The following is a 16,861-nucleotide window of genomic DNA, read 5'->3' as shown; positions in this document are numbered from 1 at the left end:
TAAAAGGTCCCTTCAGTGGGACCTTGCTGCTGCTGCTAAGTCGCTTCAGTCGTGTCCGACTCTGCGACCCCATAGACGGCAGCCCACCAGGCTCCCCCGTCCCTGGGATTCTCCAGGCAAGAACACTGGAGTGGGCTGCCGCATCAAAAGCCATTGAGCTGGGCCTGGGTGGGTGACACAGGCAAAAGCGTCAAGCGCTGGGGGCTGGGTCTGAGGCTCGCCACGCCCATGCGTGGAGGGGCGCGGCTGCGCAGCGCTGGCGGGTCGTCCCAGCGCCCCTCCCCTCCAGTCTGTGCGGGCTGGGCGGGGACCGCAGCCGCGGAGCCGGACGCGGCTCCAGACTCCGGAGCGGCTGCAGGAGGACCCAGGTGAGGATGACTTGGCCTGCGGGTGTGGATGGATGGATCAGGGCTCGCGGGGTGGGGCAAGAGAGGGGAGCAGTAAAAAATAGAGAAGGGGTGGGGTGGAGCTGCACCATAGAGACAAGTGCAGAGAGAATGGGACAGACATGCTGGTGTTCGCAGCAGGGTGAAGGTGCGCCGCAGCTGTAGGCTGGAGCCCGGGGCCGAGGCCCGTGCCGGCCGGCCTGTCCGGTGGAGTTGACAGGCTGACGGTTGCTCCTGCAGCTCGATCCTTTCCCCCACGCCTGCCCCTTTCCTGCATTAACCAGCCGGACGCACGTCCCCCAACTCCATTTCAGATCATCTGGGCGGGGCCTCTCGACCCTTTCCCCTGGGAGTGAGGGGCAGGGCCAGATTGCAGCAGAGAGGACCCAGGGTCCCTTCTTGGCCCCATCCTTTTACAAGCCTCCGCACCTCCAAGGAGATCGAGGGCGCAGCCGCATTCTCTGACCCTCCCCGCCCCATTCTCGGGGGTGGGGATTACATTCGACTCCACCTGCAAACACTGCAGCGGAAACTAATAGCCAGTCGATGTTATTTGCATATCATTTAAATATTGTCCAAGGGGCCGTTCCACGCCTGCCCCAGCACCTAAGTCACCTTGGTGTCCTTCCCGCGGCCCGCACCCTCGCTGGCTGGGTTTCACTATCCCTCTCTTCTAGGGCTGCATCTGCGGTTGCCAGGCAAGTGGATTTGAGAGGCCTGATCCTCCTCATTCTCTAGAGGCCATCCCGTCGCCGCCGGCACCATGCTGTCCCCTCAGAGGGCCTTACTCTGCAACCTCAACCACATCCACCTCCAGCATGTCTCTCTAGGCCTGCATTTGTCCCGCCGTCCGGAGCTCCGGGAGGGGCCCTTGAGCACATCCCCTCCCCCAGGGGACACCGGGGGCAAGGAGAGCCGGGGCCCCTGCAGTGGGACCTTGGTGGACGCCAATTCCAACAGCCCAGCCGTGCCCTGCCGATGTTGCCAGGAGCATGGGGCAGGCCTAGAAAACCGTCAGGACCTAGCACAGGAGGAGGAGGGGGCTGCCTCTCCCTCAGACCCGGGCTGTTCCTCCTCTCTCAGCTCCTGCTCAGATCTTAGCCCCGATGAGTCCCCCATCTCAGTCTACTCCAGGGACCTCCCTGGCAACGAGGATGTTCACCCTCAGCCCAGCATCGTTCCCCTGGAGCAAGGCTCGCCCCTGGCTTCCGCAGGCCCAGACACCTGCTCCCCAGACAGCTTTTGTTGCTCTCCGGATTCCTGCTCTGAAGCTTCCTCTCCATCCGGTCCAGGCCTGGACTCCAATTGTAATGCCCTGACCACTGGCCAGGACCTCCCTTCCCCAGGGCTAGAGGAAGAGGAGGAGGCCGAGGAGCAGGACCTCCCTACCTCTGACCTCCCAGAGGCTGATGATGAGAAAATCGATGCTGGGAAAACCGAGCCCAGTTGGAAAATCAACCCCATTTGGAAAATTGACAAAGAGACAACTGATGCTAGCTGGAAAATAACTGAGAACAATAACTCGGGTTGGAAAGTCAATGGGAATACTATTGAATGTTGGAAAACTGAACATGGAAAATTCGACTCCAGTTGGAAAACCAATACAGGAATAACTGATTCTGGTTCGAAAACTGATGCAGGGAAAATTGATGGGGGATGGAGAAGTGACGTCAGCGAGGAGCCGGTGCCCCACCGGACAATCACGTCCTTCCACGAGCTGGCCCAGAAGCGCAAGCGGGGCCCAGGGCTGCCCCTCGTGCCGCAGGCCAAGAAAGACCGCAGTGACTGGCTCATCGTCTTCTCTCCCGACACCGAGCTGCCCCCCACAGGGTCGCTCGGCAGCTCCCAGGCGCCTTCCCGGGAAGTCACCACCTTCAAGGAACTCCGGTCCCGAAGCCGGGCTCCGCCCCCGCCAGTCCCGCCCCGAGACCCCCCAGCTGGCTGGGCCTTGGTCCCACCTCGGCCCCCACCGCCACCCGTCCCTCCCCGGAGGAAGAAGAACCGACCTGGGCTGCAGCCCATAGCAGAGGGGCAGCCCGAGGAGGGCAGGGTGGGCAGCCCAGCTGCTGGTGAGGAGGCCCCAGCTTCAAAGGATCCGGAGCAGCCAGGTCCTCAGGCTGGCACTGAAGGTACGTGGCCATAGGAGGTGGCGAGAGGAGGGCTGGCCTTTGGCCTCCCTACACCTCCAAAGCTTCCGACCCGACCCCCTGTCTCCCCTCCATTCTGTGTGACCCATCCCACCCATCCTTCCCGTCCCCTGCTACCGGGAGCGCTCCGGGAAAGGGAAACTGGGTGGGTCCTTGGGTTACGGGGACTAACTCTTTGCTCCCTCTTTCTCCCGCCCCTCCTTGCCTGGCTGCCCATCCCGCTGGCCTCCTACCCCTCCGCATCTACCCCGCCAATCCCGCCTGCAGCCGGTCCCCTCCTGCTCCCTCGGCCCCTGGTTTTTCGGTTCTCGGCTGACGGGCGCCCCCTGTTGCAGGGTGGGAGCGCGGCCGCAGCTGGGTCTCTGCTCCTGGCGCCTCTGGCTAGCTGGCCAGGCGCTGGGCTGCGGCTCCTGGGGGCACCGAGTACCCCGGAGGAGCAGCTGCTGCCCGTCCGCCTGTCCCCGGTGGGGGCCTATTCGCCTCCAGCTAGGGGGGACCTTCCCTGCCTGGCCAGCCCTGAGCTGGCACTGCTGCTGTCCCCGCTCTTTCCCAGAAGTAGCACCTTCCCCCCCGTGGCTTCCCCACCCTGCCAGGTACCCGCCCCCCCGCTGCCACGGCCACCTCGTCCGCCGAAGGCCCCTCGCTGGACCAGGAGCCCACCGCCTCCGCCCAGGCTACGTAAGACGGATGGGGGCCAGCCCCGCGGGCCACGCCTCAGGCGGGGCTGCCCCGCCCACTCCAAAGCCCCACCCATCCTCGGCCAGACCTTTGCTTTAGTTTTTTCCCGGGTTACCCGGCTGGGTCCAGCCCTTCGACCTGGGCGATTCCAAGATCGTTGGTCCTGGGGAGTCTGGTCTTGGTAACTCCCCGGGCTGGGCGAAGTTTGCTGCTTTCCCAGCTGCGTGGCCGGGACATAGTGGATATAGGCTTAGCCAGCTTCCACGCACAGCTTAAGGGGGTCCCAGCAAGGCCATTGTTAAGGACCTTGGGTCACACCCTCTGTGGAATTCCCTGGCCAGTGCAGTTCGAGCCTGACCCCCACCTTGTACGGGAAGGGTGAAGGGTGAAGTTCGCTTAGCTCACTGGCCGAAGGGGGTTCTAGTCACTCCTTCCCCCTGGGGCCAGCCCCAGTGGGCTGCAGCGAGGGGCCCTCTGCCTAGCTGGCGCAGGACCCAGGTTTCCCCTTTCCGGCGCCTTCCAGCCTCCCAATCCTTGGGTCTGCTCTCCCTCCGTCTCTCCTCCCATTCCCGTCTGTCTGTCTTTCCATTGGTCCAGGCTCCCCACGTGCTCCTTGGGTCCCCGCGGACCTGACGTCCCCCCCTCCCCCTCCACCCCACCGCCGGCCAGGGGGTGGGGGGGAGTGGCGGGCACAAGGCTGCCCCTCCCTTCCCTGCCCTGTCATCTCCCGCCTTTCAGGGCCCAGCCTGGCAGGCGGGAGGGAGGTGAGCACGGCTGCCCCACGCTGAGACTTCCGGGATCGAGGAGTGGGAGCTGGGCCGTGAGGAAGGGAAATGGGAACCGAGAAGTGGGGAGCAGGACGGCAGTACTGAGATATGTGCAGGTTTTCACTCCGGGTGCTGCCCTGTGCTCCCCGCAGCCCTAGGCTCCTTTTCCCAAGACTTCAGGGGCTGGGGTGTCTAGACCCATAGGATATGACCCTTGCGAAAGCCTGGAGTCCTTGGGGGTGACCCCTGGTAAGTGTCAGTGCGTTCTTCTTCCCTTATCCCAGTCCGTAGTTCCTGGTCGTTCGCCGGCGTCCCCGGGGCCCAGCGACTGTGGATGGCAGAAGCCCAGAGTGGGACTGGCCAGCTGCAGGAGCAGAAAAAAGGTAGGACACCCTGACTTTTGACCCTTGGTTTGGAAATCAACTTCCCCTCACTTAGGCCCTCCTCTCTCAAATTGTATGAACTGGCCTCTCCGAGTCCCTCGGAGTTTGCCTGGGGAGAGACAAAGGGCTTTGACGCTTCTTCTCTTTCCCGGCCCCGCTCCCAGGTCTCCTGATAGCTGTTAGTGCTTCAGTGGATAAAATCATCTCGCACTTTGGGGCCGCCCGGAACTTGGTTCAGAAGGTGAAGGTGCCTGTAGGGAGGGTGTTGGGGGGTGAGGAGGGGCATGTAGCTCTGAGGGCACAGGGGAAGGCTGGAGGTATCCCTGGACCCATGCCCATTGCGCCGCCTCCAGGCCCAGTTGGGGGATAGCCGTCTGAGCCCAGACGTGGGGCACCTGGTGCTGACCACCCTCTGTCCGGCCCTCCATGCCCTGGTGGCCGACGGGCTGAAGCCTTTCCGGAAAGACCTCATCACTGGGCAGCGGCGGAGCAGCCCCTGGAGTGTGGTGGAGGCGTCTGTGAAGCCAGGTGAAGGGGGCGAGTGTGGGACTGGGCAGAGGGCAGGGCTGGGGTCTGGCTGACGGCGCCCTGTGTCCTCAGGCTCCAGCACTCGTTCCCTCGGTACCCTGTATAGCCAGGTCAGCCGTCTGGCCCCGCTGAGAAGCAGCCGTAGCCGCTTCCACGCCTTTATCCTGGGCCTCCTCAAGTGAGTGGCCTTCTTTCTGGTGTCCCTCCCACAGCCTGGGGACTGCAGGGGTGTCCTGGGTGGGATATATGGTGGTTGCCCCATGTCCCCAGAGAAGGCCTTCCCTGTCCTGGTCTTATTTCCCATCCTCCACCCACAGGGGGCTGGTGTCCTAACTTCTATTCCCTCCTCTCTCCCCCAGCACTAAGCAGTTGGAGCTGTGGTTTTCCAGTCTCCAGGAAGATGCAGGTCAGAGGCTCAAATGGGCTTTGAGAGGATGGGCTTGCTAGACTAGGGGGAGTAGGAAAAGGGATCTCTTCTGATGGTTCCCCCTGATGCCAGAATGCTCTCGATCCAGATCTCCAATCTTACTACTCTTCTGTTTGGAACTCTTTTTGAAAAATTAATTTATTATTTATTTGGTTGCATTGGGTGTTCATCGCTTTGCGTGGCTTTCTCTAGTTACAGCTAGTGGGGGCTATGCTTCATTGCTGTGAGCGCGCTTCTCATTGTGGTGGCTTCTCTTGTTGCGGAGCACAGGCTCTAGGGTGCTTGGGCTTTAGTAGTTGCGGCACATGGGTTTATCTACTCCGTGACACGTAGAATCTTCCCAGACCAGGGATCGAACCTGTGTCCCCTGCATTGGCAGGTGGATTCTTATCCACTGCACCACCAGGAATGTCCTGCTTAGAACTCTTTTAAGGAGTCTTATTAATAGGAGAAATGCCCCTAATCCTCACTCTAACCTGCAAAGACTTGGTTATCTGGCCTTTGCCTTCAGGTCTGGGGCTTTTCTTGGTCAACAGTCTCCTTTTCAGTTCTTTCTGCCCCAGGGCCCTACTTTTGCTGTGCCTCCTTCTCCAGTAGGGCTTCCTGCTCCTCCTGCCTCCTCATTAACTTTCATTCATCCTTTGGGTCCTTCTTCAGTGAGGCTCCACCCCCATTCCCTACCCCACCTACCCATTTTGCTCCCATAGCCCTCAAGTCCTCCTTTTTGTTACTTATATACTTGCTACTGGGCATCCCAAGTGGCACTAGTGGTAAAGAATCTGCCTGCCAATGCAGGAGACTCAGGAGATGAAGGTTCGATCCCTGGGTTGGGAAGATCCCCTGGAGGAGGGGACAGCAATCCACTCCAGTATTCTTGCCTGGAGAATCATGGACAGAGGAGCCTGGCGGGCTACGGTCCATGGAGTTGCAAAGGGGCACGACTGAATGGATGCAGCATGCATGCATACTTGTTCCCACACCCCTCTCTGGGTGGTGGTTCCACAGCAGGGATGTGGCTGCCCTGTATCCTGCCGAGTCCCCTCTCTGCCCCAGTGCCCAGTGTAGAGCGAGGCCCAGGAGGGTGTTTGTTGACTGGCCAGCTGAAGCCCTTGGAGAGGCCCAGAGCAGGGGCTGATGGTAGCCTGCTCTTTCCCAGGCCTGCTGTCCCTCCTGTACCTGCCCACTGGCTTCTTCTCCCTGGCCCGGGCTGGCTGCCCCTCCTTGTCCACGGAGCTGCTGCTCCTGCTGCAGCCATTGTCGGTGCTCACCTTCCACCTGGACCTGCTCTTTGAGCACCACCACCACCTGCCCCTGGGGCCGCCTCAGGCCCCACCCCCGCCAGGCTCACCTCCAGCCCTGCAGCAGACTGTGCAAGCCGTGCTGCACTGGGGGGGTCGGCTGGCCCAGAGCCTCCGGGGGGCTTCTGGGGAGGCCCCTCCGGGCCCTTCAGCCCCCTCAAGCTCTCCCAGCCCCTGCAGCTGGTGGGAGCAGCTGACCCAGGCCTCCCGGGTCTATGCGTCTGGCGGCGCCGAGGGCTTGCCTCTTCCCCGGTGGGGGTCCCGGCGCACCCAGACTGCAGCTGAGGCCACACAGGAGAGGTCCCCGCACACAGAGGAAGCAGCACCAGGCAGAGGCGTATGGCTGGGGAGACTGTTTGGAGTGCCTGGGGGCCTCGCAGAAACTGAGAGCGGAGCCCCTAAGTCCAGGTAATGGGGTCCCTGGCCCCCTCCATGACCTCTGACCCCCTCTCAGAGCCCTCAGTCAGCCCAATTTGTTTGTTTTTGGTGCTCTGGGTGCTGGCAGGATCCTGACCAGGGATTGCGCTCAGGCCCTGGCCGTGAAAGCAGAGTCCTAACCTTTGGACCACCAGGGAACTCCCTCAGTCACTCTTAATTTGAAACTCGGTAGGGATCCTTTAGGTCCGAGGCTGACAGCCTGGCTTTTCTACAGCCATGATGGTTATATTCTTAAGTCATGAACTTTTGACAGTTATTAAATACCTGCATGATATTGTCCACTTTTCCTCTTGGCTCTCAAAGCCAAAAATACTTTCTGGCTCTTTAGAAAAAAAGGAAGTATTTGCGGACTCCTGCTCCAGGGTTTGACCATTGGTGGCTCCTTAGTGGCTTCAGGTACTCTTTAGTGACCCTCTGGAGCTAAGCCTGCTGGTTCCGTAGGTCCCTTTGTGGCTTTTGGTGTGGTAGACCTCCATTGTCACCTCCCTAATCACCTTAAAGGCAACTGTGTCCCAAGACTGCCACTCTGCTCTCAGCAGCGACCAACTCCTGACCTCTTGAAACGCAGTTGGGTCCCTCAGCCTCTCCCTCCCTCCAAGGTCCCAGATCCTTGGTGGTTTTTCTGGAGGTGGGGTGACCTCTGTGACCCTGCGTCCTTTCCTCCAGGAGACCATCCAGCTGGTTGCCCCCGACAGTGAGTGTGTTGGCTCTGGTGAAGCGGGCGGCGCCTCCTGAGGCTCCCTCATCTCCTAAGGAGCTTGAGGTCTCAGAACCCAGCACGGTGCAGACCCACAGGTAAGGAGGGTCAGGGAGAAAGCACTGGCGTGCACGTGTTATGTTACATGTGTGGGTTTTTCTGACTTCACGTGGATGGGAGGTGATGTAAAGTCAGACAGTGTTTGGTTTTGCATTGCATCTTTGCTGTTTATTATGTGTGATACTAGTTTCTCTGAACCTTTAGTTTCTTTTTCTGTAAAAAGAGGATACTTTATATTTTTTTAATGGTTGTTCTGAAGACTAAACGTGATTTTATAAAAGTATTAGGCACATAGAAGGTGCCCAGTTACTGGCCAGTTTTATTACTGTATGAGTGTACGATGAATGCGTGTGTGTCCGCTGGGGGACTGGGCTTCCCTTTAGTGGGGCCTTCTAATTTGGCACCAGGGGCTGTGTCATCCTTGGGGTCTGGCTTCTTTTAGGTTCTCAATCCATTGAATTTGGCTTCTTTTTTTGGGGGGGGGGTGCTGTCTTGAGTCTTTGTTGCTGCTCGGGCTCCTCTCTAGTTGTGGTGCACAGGCTTCTCAATGCTCTGGCTTCTCTTATTGTGGAGCAGGGCTCTAGGATGCAACAGCCTCAGTAGTTGTGACTCTTGGGCTCTAGAGCACAGGCTCAGTAGTTGTGGTCCATGGGCTTAGCTGCTCCGTGGCATGAGGGATCTTCCTGGATCAGGGATGGAACGCGTCAGGGATGCAACCCCTGAATCAGGTTTCTTGATTTTCCATTCAAGTACTTTTCAAGTACATACTATGTGCTTTGCATTATACTGGAGGAGGGAATCTCTGCCCTCAAGGAGCTTGTAGTCTAGTGGGGATACCAGTTAATAAATCAGCACTTACAATTCTGTGTGCTAAAGACTCTGGAAAAGGAAGGTAGTCCTTTGGAGCCATACAGACAGGGCTTCTTCCCCAGGTCTGGGGACTCAGAGAAGCCTAGTGATGGTGTGGGCTATGCATCTTGCAGAAGGAACAGGATGCAAAGGTGGAGAAGTCAAAGTGTGGTAAGTGAGGAACTATGAGTACATGGCTGGAGTGGAGGATCCTGGCAGTGGTGACAGGGAGGTCAGAGGTGTCAGTAGACCAGTGAAGGAAGCTGGGTATCACTCCGAGGCAGTGGGAACCACTGAAGGGTCTTAAACCCAGGGATGATAAGTTTTAGAAGGATCTCTACTGCTGTGTGGAGAATGGAGAGGGTGGTCAGGATTCAGGCAGACCAGTTAGATTATATGCCAGTGGTCCAGAAGAGTATAGAGGCCTAAACTAAGATGATGGGAGTGAAGCTGAAGATAAATGGAGTGGTGGGAGAAACCAATATCAAACAGGTTTTGGTGACTGATTGGGTGTAGAGACTGAGACCCCTTGTTTTTTACCAGGAATAACTGTATAGGTGATGCCATTTACCACTACAGGGGACCTAAAAGGAGGGACCAGTTTGGAGGGTTAAGATGAGTTATTTAACTTGCGTATGTTGAATATGAAGCACCAGAGAAGTACAAATTACATTAAATAAGGAGCTAAAGAGTGGGTCTGGAGCTTAGGAGAGGGCTGGGGCCCCAAACAAATCAACATGTTGAAGAGACGTGGTCCCCATGAGCCCAACTCATGTTTACTGAGCTGAACCAACAGGGACATACATCCCGCGGAGGGGGGAGGTGAGGCTGGCGACAGGGACCCCCACCTCACTTCATCCCAGCATCTCCCTCTGGCTCCTCACAGGGCAGTCCGGGCTCTCTGTGACCACACTGCTGCAGGACCTGACCAGCTGAGCTTCCAGCGAGGGGAAGTGCTGCGTGTCATCGCCACTGTGGATGAGGACTGGCTCCGCTGTGGGAGGGATGGAGCGGAGGGGCTGGTACCCGTGGGGTATACCTCCCTTGTTCTCTAGGCCTAGCACCTGTTCCTTTCCTGCACCTCTCTCTCCCTTCTGTCACCTGGGAATGGAATGGCCTGTGAATACTCACCCATGTATACTGACTGTCCCCAAAGTATCTTCCCTGTCTGCAAAATGACACTTTCCTCCCATAGCCATTTCTGCTAATACCTAAAATAAACTTTTTTCCTTCCTTCCTATACCCATCTATAAGGTGAAATCTGCTCTTCGAAAATATATAAAAACGAATTTCCCTCCATGCCATCTCTTTCCTCTTTCCAATCTGTATTCTGCAAAATGGAAATCTAGCCCCCTGTATCTTCTTCCTCCATAAGTGGACTGCACCTCTATATACGCCTCAGTTCCCAAGACTTGAAGGGCCTCTATAGTCTTCTTCCTGTGTATGGAACCTTCCCCCACCTCACCCATCCCGCATTGCCTGTATTTATGATGTACTCATGCTGGACTAGGTGCTGAAGTCTGGACACCCCTGGTGGGTGGGCCTGTGGGGTCAGTCTGTCTCCTTCCTCCTTTGTCCCAATAAAGAGTGGGAGTTGAATGTGTCGTCACTGTGGGTTTCAGGACATAGGCTATGGGGGAGGGGCGGGAGGCTGTGTCGTGGGGAGCCCAAGGGAGATGCTTCCTTCCTAGCTGGGTCTAGTTCTGTTCCTTGAAAGGTAGCCCGATTGGTGCCTGACTCACTGACGTGCATCTCTAGTCTGAGACTTGATTGCTTTGCTTAGACTGATACAGTAGGATCCTGAGTAGATTCGGGAGAGCTGGGAAGACTTAGCCCATGAAATTGTACTTACAAGCTTCATAGCTGAGGTGATGGGAAAGATTAAAAGGTGTTAAAAAGGGACATTCCGTGGTGATATAATTTTAGAAGCATAATAACTTGACATCTATTACTTTGTTAGGAGTTAATGAGTTTCCTTTCAGTCTTTTGAAATGAGAATAGTTAAATGCTCTAGAGCCTGGAGGATGGGGGTAGAAATCACTACAAATGATTGCCTATAGGAGAATTACTAAAAGGTTAGTAGAAAGCTATTATCAGTCAATAGGAAAGTTAGGGGGCAGCTGAAAACTGTGTGGTGAAACAAAAGAAAAACATTTTAAATTTTCCTTCATCTTTGGAAACTTGGTTAAGAGCACAATGGGCTGCTGTTAGGAGAAAGGACTTGAGAAAGTAAGAGCTAACGCTTTGGAAATACTCAGGGGTAGGGTTGGTTAGACTCAGCTGTCTCATACTTTCGCCATTTTCTAAGATTTAATATTTCCCGTTCCTGGCCAATTTATGACATTCATCTGCTCCTTGCTTTAATTTTGCTTTCTGTGTTTGGCGGTCCTCTCAGCTTTAGACCTCAGTTTGCATTTCAGGTGTTTTCTAGGGTGATGTTTTTCAAACTGGATTCTGACTGCCTCTGAGAATTCCTAGTCACTCAATATATTCTTAAGAGTGGGAGTACTCAAGTTTATGAAGCTTCTTCAATTGCAAACTACTACTGCAAAAGTTTTATTTTTATGTTTTAAGTTATTAAACAGTAGATATGGAAGACTATGCTTTGGGACCAATATTTCTTAAAGTGAGATCTTTGGTGTACGTGGGGGGTGGCCATGATTCTAAAGTTTCAGAAATCCTTTACTTGTACACAGCTTTCATTTCCTATGATTCAACCTGCCCTCTCCTTTTTTCTGACTCTTATCCCTATGTGCTTGGTTTTATAGTGGGTAATCCTCAAAAGTGGGAGGAGTCCTAGAACAATATTGTCAGAGTATCAGTGAGACCTGGTGATATTGGCAGCTGGAGCCTAATGGTTATCAGGTAACAGAACATCTTGAGATAGGACAGAGATTGATATAAAATTAGTTCTGTGCTATTATCATTATATATTATCCAAACAGAATAGCTTTAAGTAGATGTTAAAGGGATATTAAAGGTTAAATAAAGATTAAAGAAACCTTAAATTAACTACTAAGGTATTGTTTTTGCAGCCATGGATAGACTGTTGTGTAATAGTGGGATAAGCCCTAAGTTCTTGCAGGAGTAGAGATTGAGCTCTGGCAGTCAACTGTCTTGAGGCTTCTGAGCAACTGTACTCCAGCTGAACTCAACGATTAAATGTCTGACTCCTGTCTAGGACAAGAGTTTGTTAGGTCTTTCAGTTGGCAGGAATGGATTTATCTTCCTTGGTAGGGTCAGGCTTTGGCTATTTCTGACACTTTCCTACTTGCGGATGAACTTAAAAGATTTTGGAGTTCTGGCTCCAACACTAGTTACTGGATGATCTGGCAAGTTTACCTAACCTTCCCGAGGTTCAGTTTTTACTTCTACGAAAACGGGAATAACTACAGGGAACTATTATGAGGATTAACTAGCTACAAGATCTTGGGTGAGTTACTTACCTCTCTGTTGCTTCAGTTTCCTCATCTGTAAAATCTGGTTTTGGTACCTACCAAAAGGGCTGTTATGAAGATGAAATAAATGAATACATGTACACTGCTTACAATGGAAACAGTCTAACATAGTGGCCTAGAAAATGTAGCCTAAACTTACTGCCAACCTCAGAGGTTGTTAAAGAGTATTAGACGTCTGTGTGTTCAAGGGGTACAGGTGTAGATGATGATTATGTTGATTGGTTAGGCTTGGCCCAGACCAAAAAGGCTGTAGTGCTGAGGAAAAGCTTTATCCAACAGTCAACAGTGGTTAGCATGCCCATGTGGGGCCTAGGATGCTGATGTGGTTTTAAGCAGATCTCTTTGGAAACAGGATGGAGAAGATCCTGGGAATATAAATGGAGGATAGGAAAGAGGAAAAAAAATAGCAAGCTCACCACTCTGTAGTTAGGAAAAGTTTTTTCCATTTAATACTAGACTTTCAAGGATTGAGATGCAAGCTTTTTATGCAATTACATCCAATGTTAAAATTGGTAATACATAATTTACAAAGATTAACATCAAAACAATCATCTATTTAGATATGCTTTTGTAAAAAGGAAATATATTAGCAGCATTTATATTTTCCGCAATCACACAGCCTACAGACATGCAGACTAACTCTGTATCTATTTGCAGTGATGTAGTGCTTTGCCCCGCATTTCAAACACCAAAACCCGCCTGGCAGCTAGGGGGTTCTTTTGTTATTATAAAATAACCGAAAAATAAAAAAAGGCATTAATTTCTACACCAGTAAGAAAAAACAAGTTTTTGCACTTACCTAACATTTGATTGTCTAAAAAACATTTCAGTTTTTAGTCTTTCAACAAAAGAAAGATAAAACGACAGAGCGTAGTGTCTTTTGCTTCTGTTCTCTCATTTTACAAAGTTTTTTTTTTTCCTTTTTTCTTTTTTTGAGACTTTTTTAAAATTTTAGTGTTTAACACTATTAAAGGAAATATTGAATTTTAATCTCTTTCTTGTCATTTTCCTGCTTTGACTAAAAGGAGACCCCCAAAGTGCCCCTGTTCCCACCTCCCTCCCACCCGGCTCCCTGCAATGAAAACCAAAAGAAACCACTCAATCGGGCTTGGACATGCGATTTTCCCAGCTCCACACGTGAGTATCTTATACCCAGGTCTCTTAGTAATGTACAGTGCTTCTCTACAGTAAGAAAATACTCCAAACTATTTTCTTAATTCTCTTTTTTCTTTAATAAAATATTTATTCTGCTTTTTCTCTGTTCAAGGGGATCTTTGGCATCCCCTGTCTCTTTTACTTTTTTTTTTTCCCTCAAGATTGACACAGAAAGGAGAAAAAGAAAGATTCAATGGAATGGAAGGTGGTCAATGTTTCTACCTAAACAAGTCAGAGCGTCGTCATCCTAAGAGGAAATGTACAATTAGGACAGCATTGGTCCAATATTAGAAAAAAGTAATGGGGAAATGTTTAACTATTGTATTGCTTACTAATCACGCAGCAGATATATATATATATATACATACATATATATATACAACACACAACTTGGCACATTTAAAAACCATCTTTTCTCTTATAAGAACATCTAAAACATATATGCATATGTATGTCTGAGAAGACAACAAAGCAAAGCTTTTTAAATTTTATTTTTAAAGAGACAATTTATCTGGTAACTCCTGGTCAAGTGAATGGGAAGGAAGGTGACACCCTGGATATCCCTCCTGAAGATGAAGTCATCAGGAAGGTGAAGGAAGATGGGACTAGGGGCAGGGAGAACACACTGTCTCTTTAAGAGATGGACATTGAAAACTGTACAAGTAAAACAAGAAGTAGTGTTTTCAATTGATAATCTACACTCACAACAAATACTCTGATAGGTGAATACTGCTCAACAGTTTATGTAGTGACTTTTGTTGGGGGGGTGGTTAGAGTTCATTTTTACGCAGGTTTTAAAATGATTTTTCTTTGAAATCAATCTCCATTCGCACAGCACAGCAGACACACAAGAACCACAGCGCATAAAAAGCACATGTGCTGGCGGGGCCTGGCCTTCTCTTAGAAAAAATATGGTCGGCAGGTTATGAAGGTGAAAACAAAAATAATTACAATAAGGACTGTGCCCTTCTGACCCCATGGGGGCCTTCCCTATTCCATGATTCCATTTGGGATAGCAGAGGTAGGGAGAGGGGCAGCCGTTACAAGTGCTTTGAGTTGTCAACTCACATTTTACTTTGACCTGGTTGGGGAAAAGAGGCGAGAGAAACTTTTCCTAGTCAGGGATCTGGAACAAGGCCCAGTTACTGTTTGTGTTTTAGGTCTCTAGGGGTAGCTCTTGGAGCCTATAGAGAACAGACAGGGTAGGGGTGGGGATCCTGTCCCTGTCCCTTTGGAGTCGGAGTTATACCTGGGTATAGGAAGCAGCTTCTTAGCAGTGCCTGCAAGATCAGAGGATGACACAGAGAAACCCAAGCTGAGGGGAGGGGCAAGTGCTATAAAGTACCAAAAGATTCTGGTCATCCCCAATGTGCTCTGCCCTCCACCCTACATTATTAACCCTCAGGGTGAAGCAATGGAGAGGAAAACAAGTTAAGCTGAACTGTCTAGACAGATCCCCTTCCTCTTCCTCTCCACTAGCTCCAAGGTTTACTAAGTACCTAATGTCGACGACGTGGCCCCATTCCCCTTGCTGGACGGACCCTTCCCACCCCTGTCTGCACTCAGAGAACAGGAGGCAGGACTGTAGGCTCCACTGGATCCCAGATGCTTGATGTTCGCATTCTTTGAGGTTCACTTCCGAAAGCTGTTTTCTGGGATAAACAAAGTACGCCTTCGAAGTTTTCTGCCTGATCCTTCTTCCAGCAAGTAGGTCACATCGATGGCTGAAAACAGAACCAAGGAGGCTCATCAAACTCTACCCTCCCACTCCTTATTACAGATTTGAGCTCTCAGGAAATCACAGGAGTTCAATGGGTCCTTTGCCAACCCACCAGCAATTTAGGTCTTCCTCCAGGCCAAACGGAGAAGGCAATGGCAACCCACTCCAGTACTCTTGCCTGGAAAATCCCATGGACAGAGGAGCCTGGTAGGCTGCAGTCCATGGGGTCTCGAAGAGTCCGCACGACTGAGCAGCTTCACTTTCACTTTCATGCATTGGAGAAGGAAATGCCAACCCACTCCAGTGTTCTTGCCTGGAGAATCCCAGGGACGGGGGAGCCTGGTGGGCTGCCATCTATGGAGTCGCACAGAGTCGGACACGACTGAAGCGACTTAGCAGCAGCAGCAGCCGGGCCAAACTGAAATAAGCTGCCCTCCAGTGAGGAGATCCTCTCACCTCCCAGTTTCATTCCCAAGAGGAATTTAAGAACAGGCCCATGAAAAACCTGTGCCACTTAAAGAATATTTTCCATTCTAGGCAAATAATCAGAAGTTGCTCTTTTTCATTCCCTCTCTGCTAATATTGCATTTATCTTAGGAGCCTGATTTTACTTACCATTTTTCCCAGGGATTTTTTCAAGGAGATTGAGCAAGATCTGGTTGAGTCGTTCCCGTTGATTATGCCGTCGCTCCTCAGGGGTACAGGCTACTTGGGGTTCTTGACTACTTTCCTCTTTTTTTTTTTCACTCTCACTGTTTTCAGCAGTGGCTCCCTCCCGTTCTGGCTCCTCCAGGCTGGGCATCTCATTGGCTGCTTGCTCCTGACTGGCTAGAACCTCTTCAATCAAGGGCAGAGCATCATCCTCCTGGCCCAGGTCTTTCAGGGGTGGCTTTGAGCGCTCAGACTTCCAGGATGATCTGCCGGAAGGATATATGAATTTAGAGAGGAAGGCTAAGCAGGGCACTTGGGGATGGAAGGGGGATGAAAGGAAAAGATCTCTGGATCCTGTAGGCTAGCTGTTAGAGCCTTGGCTCAAGATGTAAGAAACTTGGCTATGGTCTTCATTTTATTATTTTTTTAATGTTTATTTTCATTTATTTATTTGGCTGCACGGGGTCTTAGTTGTGGCACACAGGATCTTCACTGTGGCACGTGGGATCTAGTTCCCTGACAAGGGATTGAATCTGGGCTACATGTATTGTGAGCTCAGAGTCTTAGCCACTGGGCCAGCAGAGAAGTCCCTATGGTCTTCATTTTATTATTTTTTGAAAAAATTACCACTCTTCTCTGAAATTTAATTTCTATTTATAAAATGCAATTTTTCCTCATTCTTTCAGGAACCCATAGGATAGGCCGGAGCTAGTAAAACGCTGACTAGTTCTGAATGCTTCACAACCTTGTGCCACCAGCAGTCCAACTACAATGAGCAATCCCATAGTTTTTACTTTCCTTAAATTTCTTCTTTCATCTATTGTCTGGTATTTTTTTTTAAGAAATATATTTGATTTCCTAAAAGAAAAAAGCTACTGATATAGGTAAAGTAACTGTTACACTACCATTCAATAGAAAAGGAAACTGAAAAAAGCCTTCAGTACTTTCTGTAACAATACCCATCTTGGGACTTCCCTGGTGATCCAGTGGTTACGACTCTGCGCTTCCAACTGCAGGGGGCATGGGTTCGATCCCTGGTTGGGGAACTAAGATCCCACATGCCACAGGGTGTGGTCCTCCCTCCACCAGAATACCCGTCTTGTGTACAAAACAAGCACAAATAAAAACTGTGAGTCCAAACTGCTCAGCTAAAACCATGCACTTCTAGCTACTTCTGTTCCTTGAAGACCTAAGACTTGATATACCTTGAGGTATTAGG

General features: G+C 51.6%; 2 protein-coding genes across 17 annotated transcripts in view; one reads left to right on the top strand and one right to left on the bottom strand.

The window, feature by feature from the left end:
* The first annotated feature begins 263 nt into the window (after positions 1-263).
* On the top strand, positions 264-10,257 carry RUSC1 (RUN and SH3 domain containing 1). 9 transcript variants are annotated; one of them, XM_027530976.1, is made up of 11 exons: positions 264-368; positions 1,064-2,515; positions 2,801-3,211; positions 4,263-4,361; positions 4,526-4,602; positions 4,715-4,889; positions 4,962-5,067; positions 5,249-5,295; positions 6,473-7,022; positions 7,719-7,847; positions 9,545-10,257. In XM_027530976.1, exons 2-11 carry the CDS (start codon positions 1,150-1,152, stop codon positions 9,711-9,713), a joined length of 3,129 nt encoding a protein of 1,042 aa, XP_027386777.1. In that variant the 5' UTR covers positions 264-368; positions 1,064-1,149; the 3' UTR covers positions 9,714-10,257. The 9 variants fall into 9 exon arrangements, with proteins under 9 accessions (XP_027386777.1, XP_027386770.1, XP_027386787.1 ...); XM_027530969.1 differs by having other exon boundaries at positions 4,526-4,608; XM_027530986.1 differs by lacking the exon at positions 9,545-10,257 and adding an exon at positions 8,742-9,495 and having other exon boundaries at positions 4,526-4,608.
* Positions 10,258-12,537: 2,280 nt separating this feature from the next.
* The window catches only part of ASH1L (ASH1 like histone lysine methyltransferase), a 208,003-nt gene continuing 203,679 nt past the window's right edge, over positions 12,538-16,861 (bottom strand). For 3 of the 8 annotated variants that reach the window (XM_027530939.1, XM_027530921.1, XM_027530929.1), the window contains 2 exons: positions 15,607-15,908; positions 13,334-14,995 (listed from right to left, as the gene is read on the bottom strand). In XM_027530939.1, coding sequence (XP_027386740.1) covers positions 14,904-14,995; positions 15,607-15,908 — 394 coding nt within the window. In that variant the 3' untranslated portion in view covers positions 13,334-14,903. Of the gene's footprint in view, positions 14,996-15,606; positions 15,909-16,861 lie in introns of all 8 variants that reach the window. The other 5 variants (XM_027530906.1, XM_027530912.1, XM_027530954.1 and 2 more) reach the window with 3 other exon arrangements.

This window comes from Bos indicus x Bos taurus, chromosome 3 (assembly GCF_003369695.1).
Source record: "Bos indicus x Bos taurus breed Angus x Brahman F1 hybrid chromosome 3, Bos_hybrid_MaternalHap_v2.0, whole genome shotgun sequence".
In the NCBI taxonomy this organism is placed as follows: domain Eukaryota; kingdom Metazoa; phylum Chordata; class Mammalia; order Artiodactyla; family Bovidae; genus Bos; species Bos indicus x Bos taurus.
The sequence above is the reverse complement of the archived record's forward strand: the minus strand, read 5'-3'. Positions and strand labels throughout refer to the sequence as shown.

Coding starts and splice junctions, on each gene's coding strand:
- RUSC1 (XM_027530969.1), top strand. CDS start 1,150: ATGCTGTCCCCTCAGAGGGCCTTACTCTGCAACCTCAACCACATCCAC. Junction 3,212..4,262: donor ACCGCCTCCGCCCAGGCTAC/GTAAGACGGATG, acceptor CCCTTATCCCAG/TCCGTAGTTCCTGGTCGTTC. Junction 4,609..4,714: donor ACTTGGTTCAGAAGGTGAAG/GTGCCTGTAGGG, acceptor CGCCGCCTCCAG/GCCCAGTTGGGGGATAGCCG.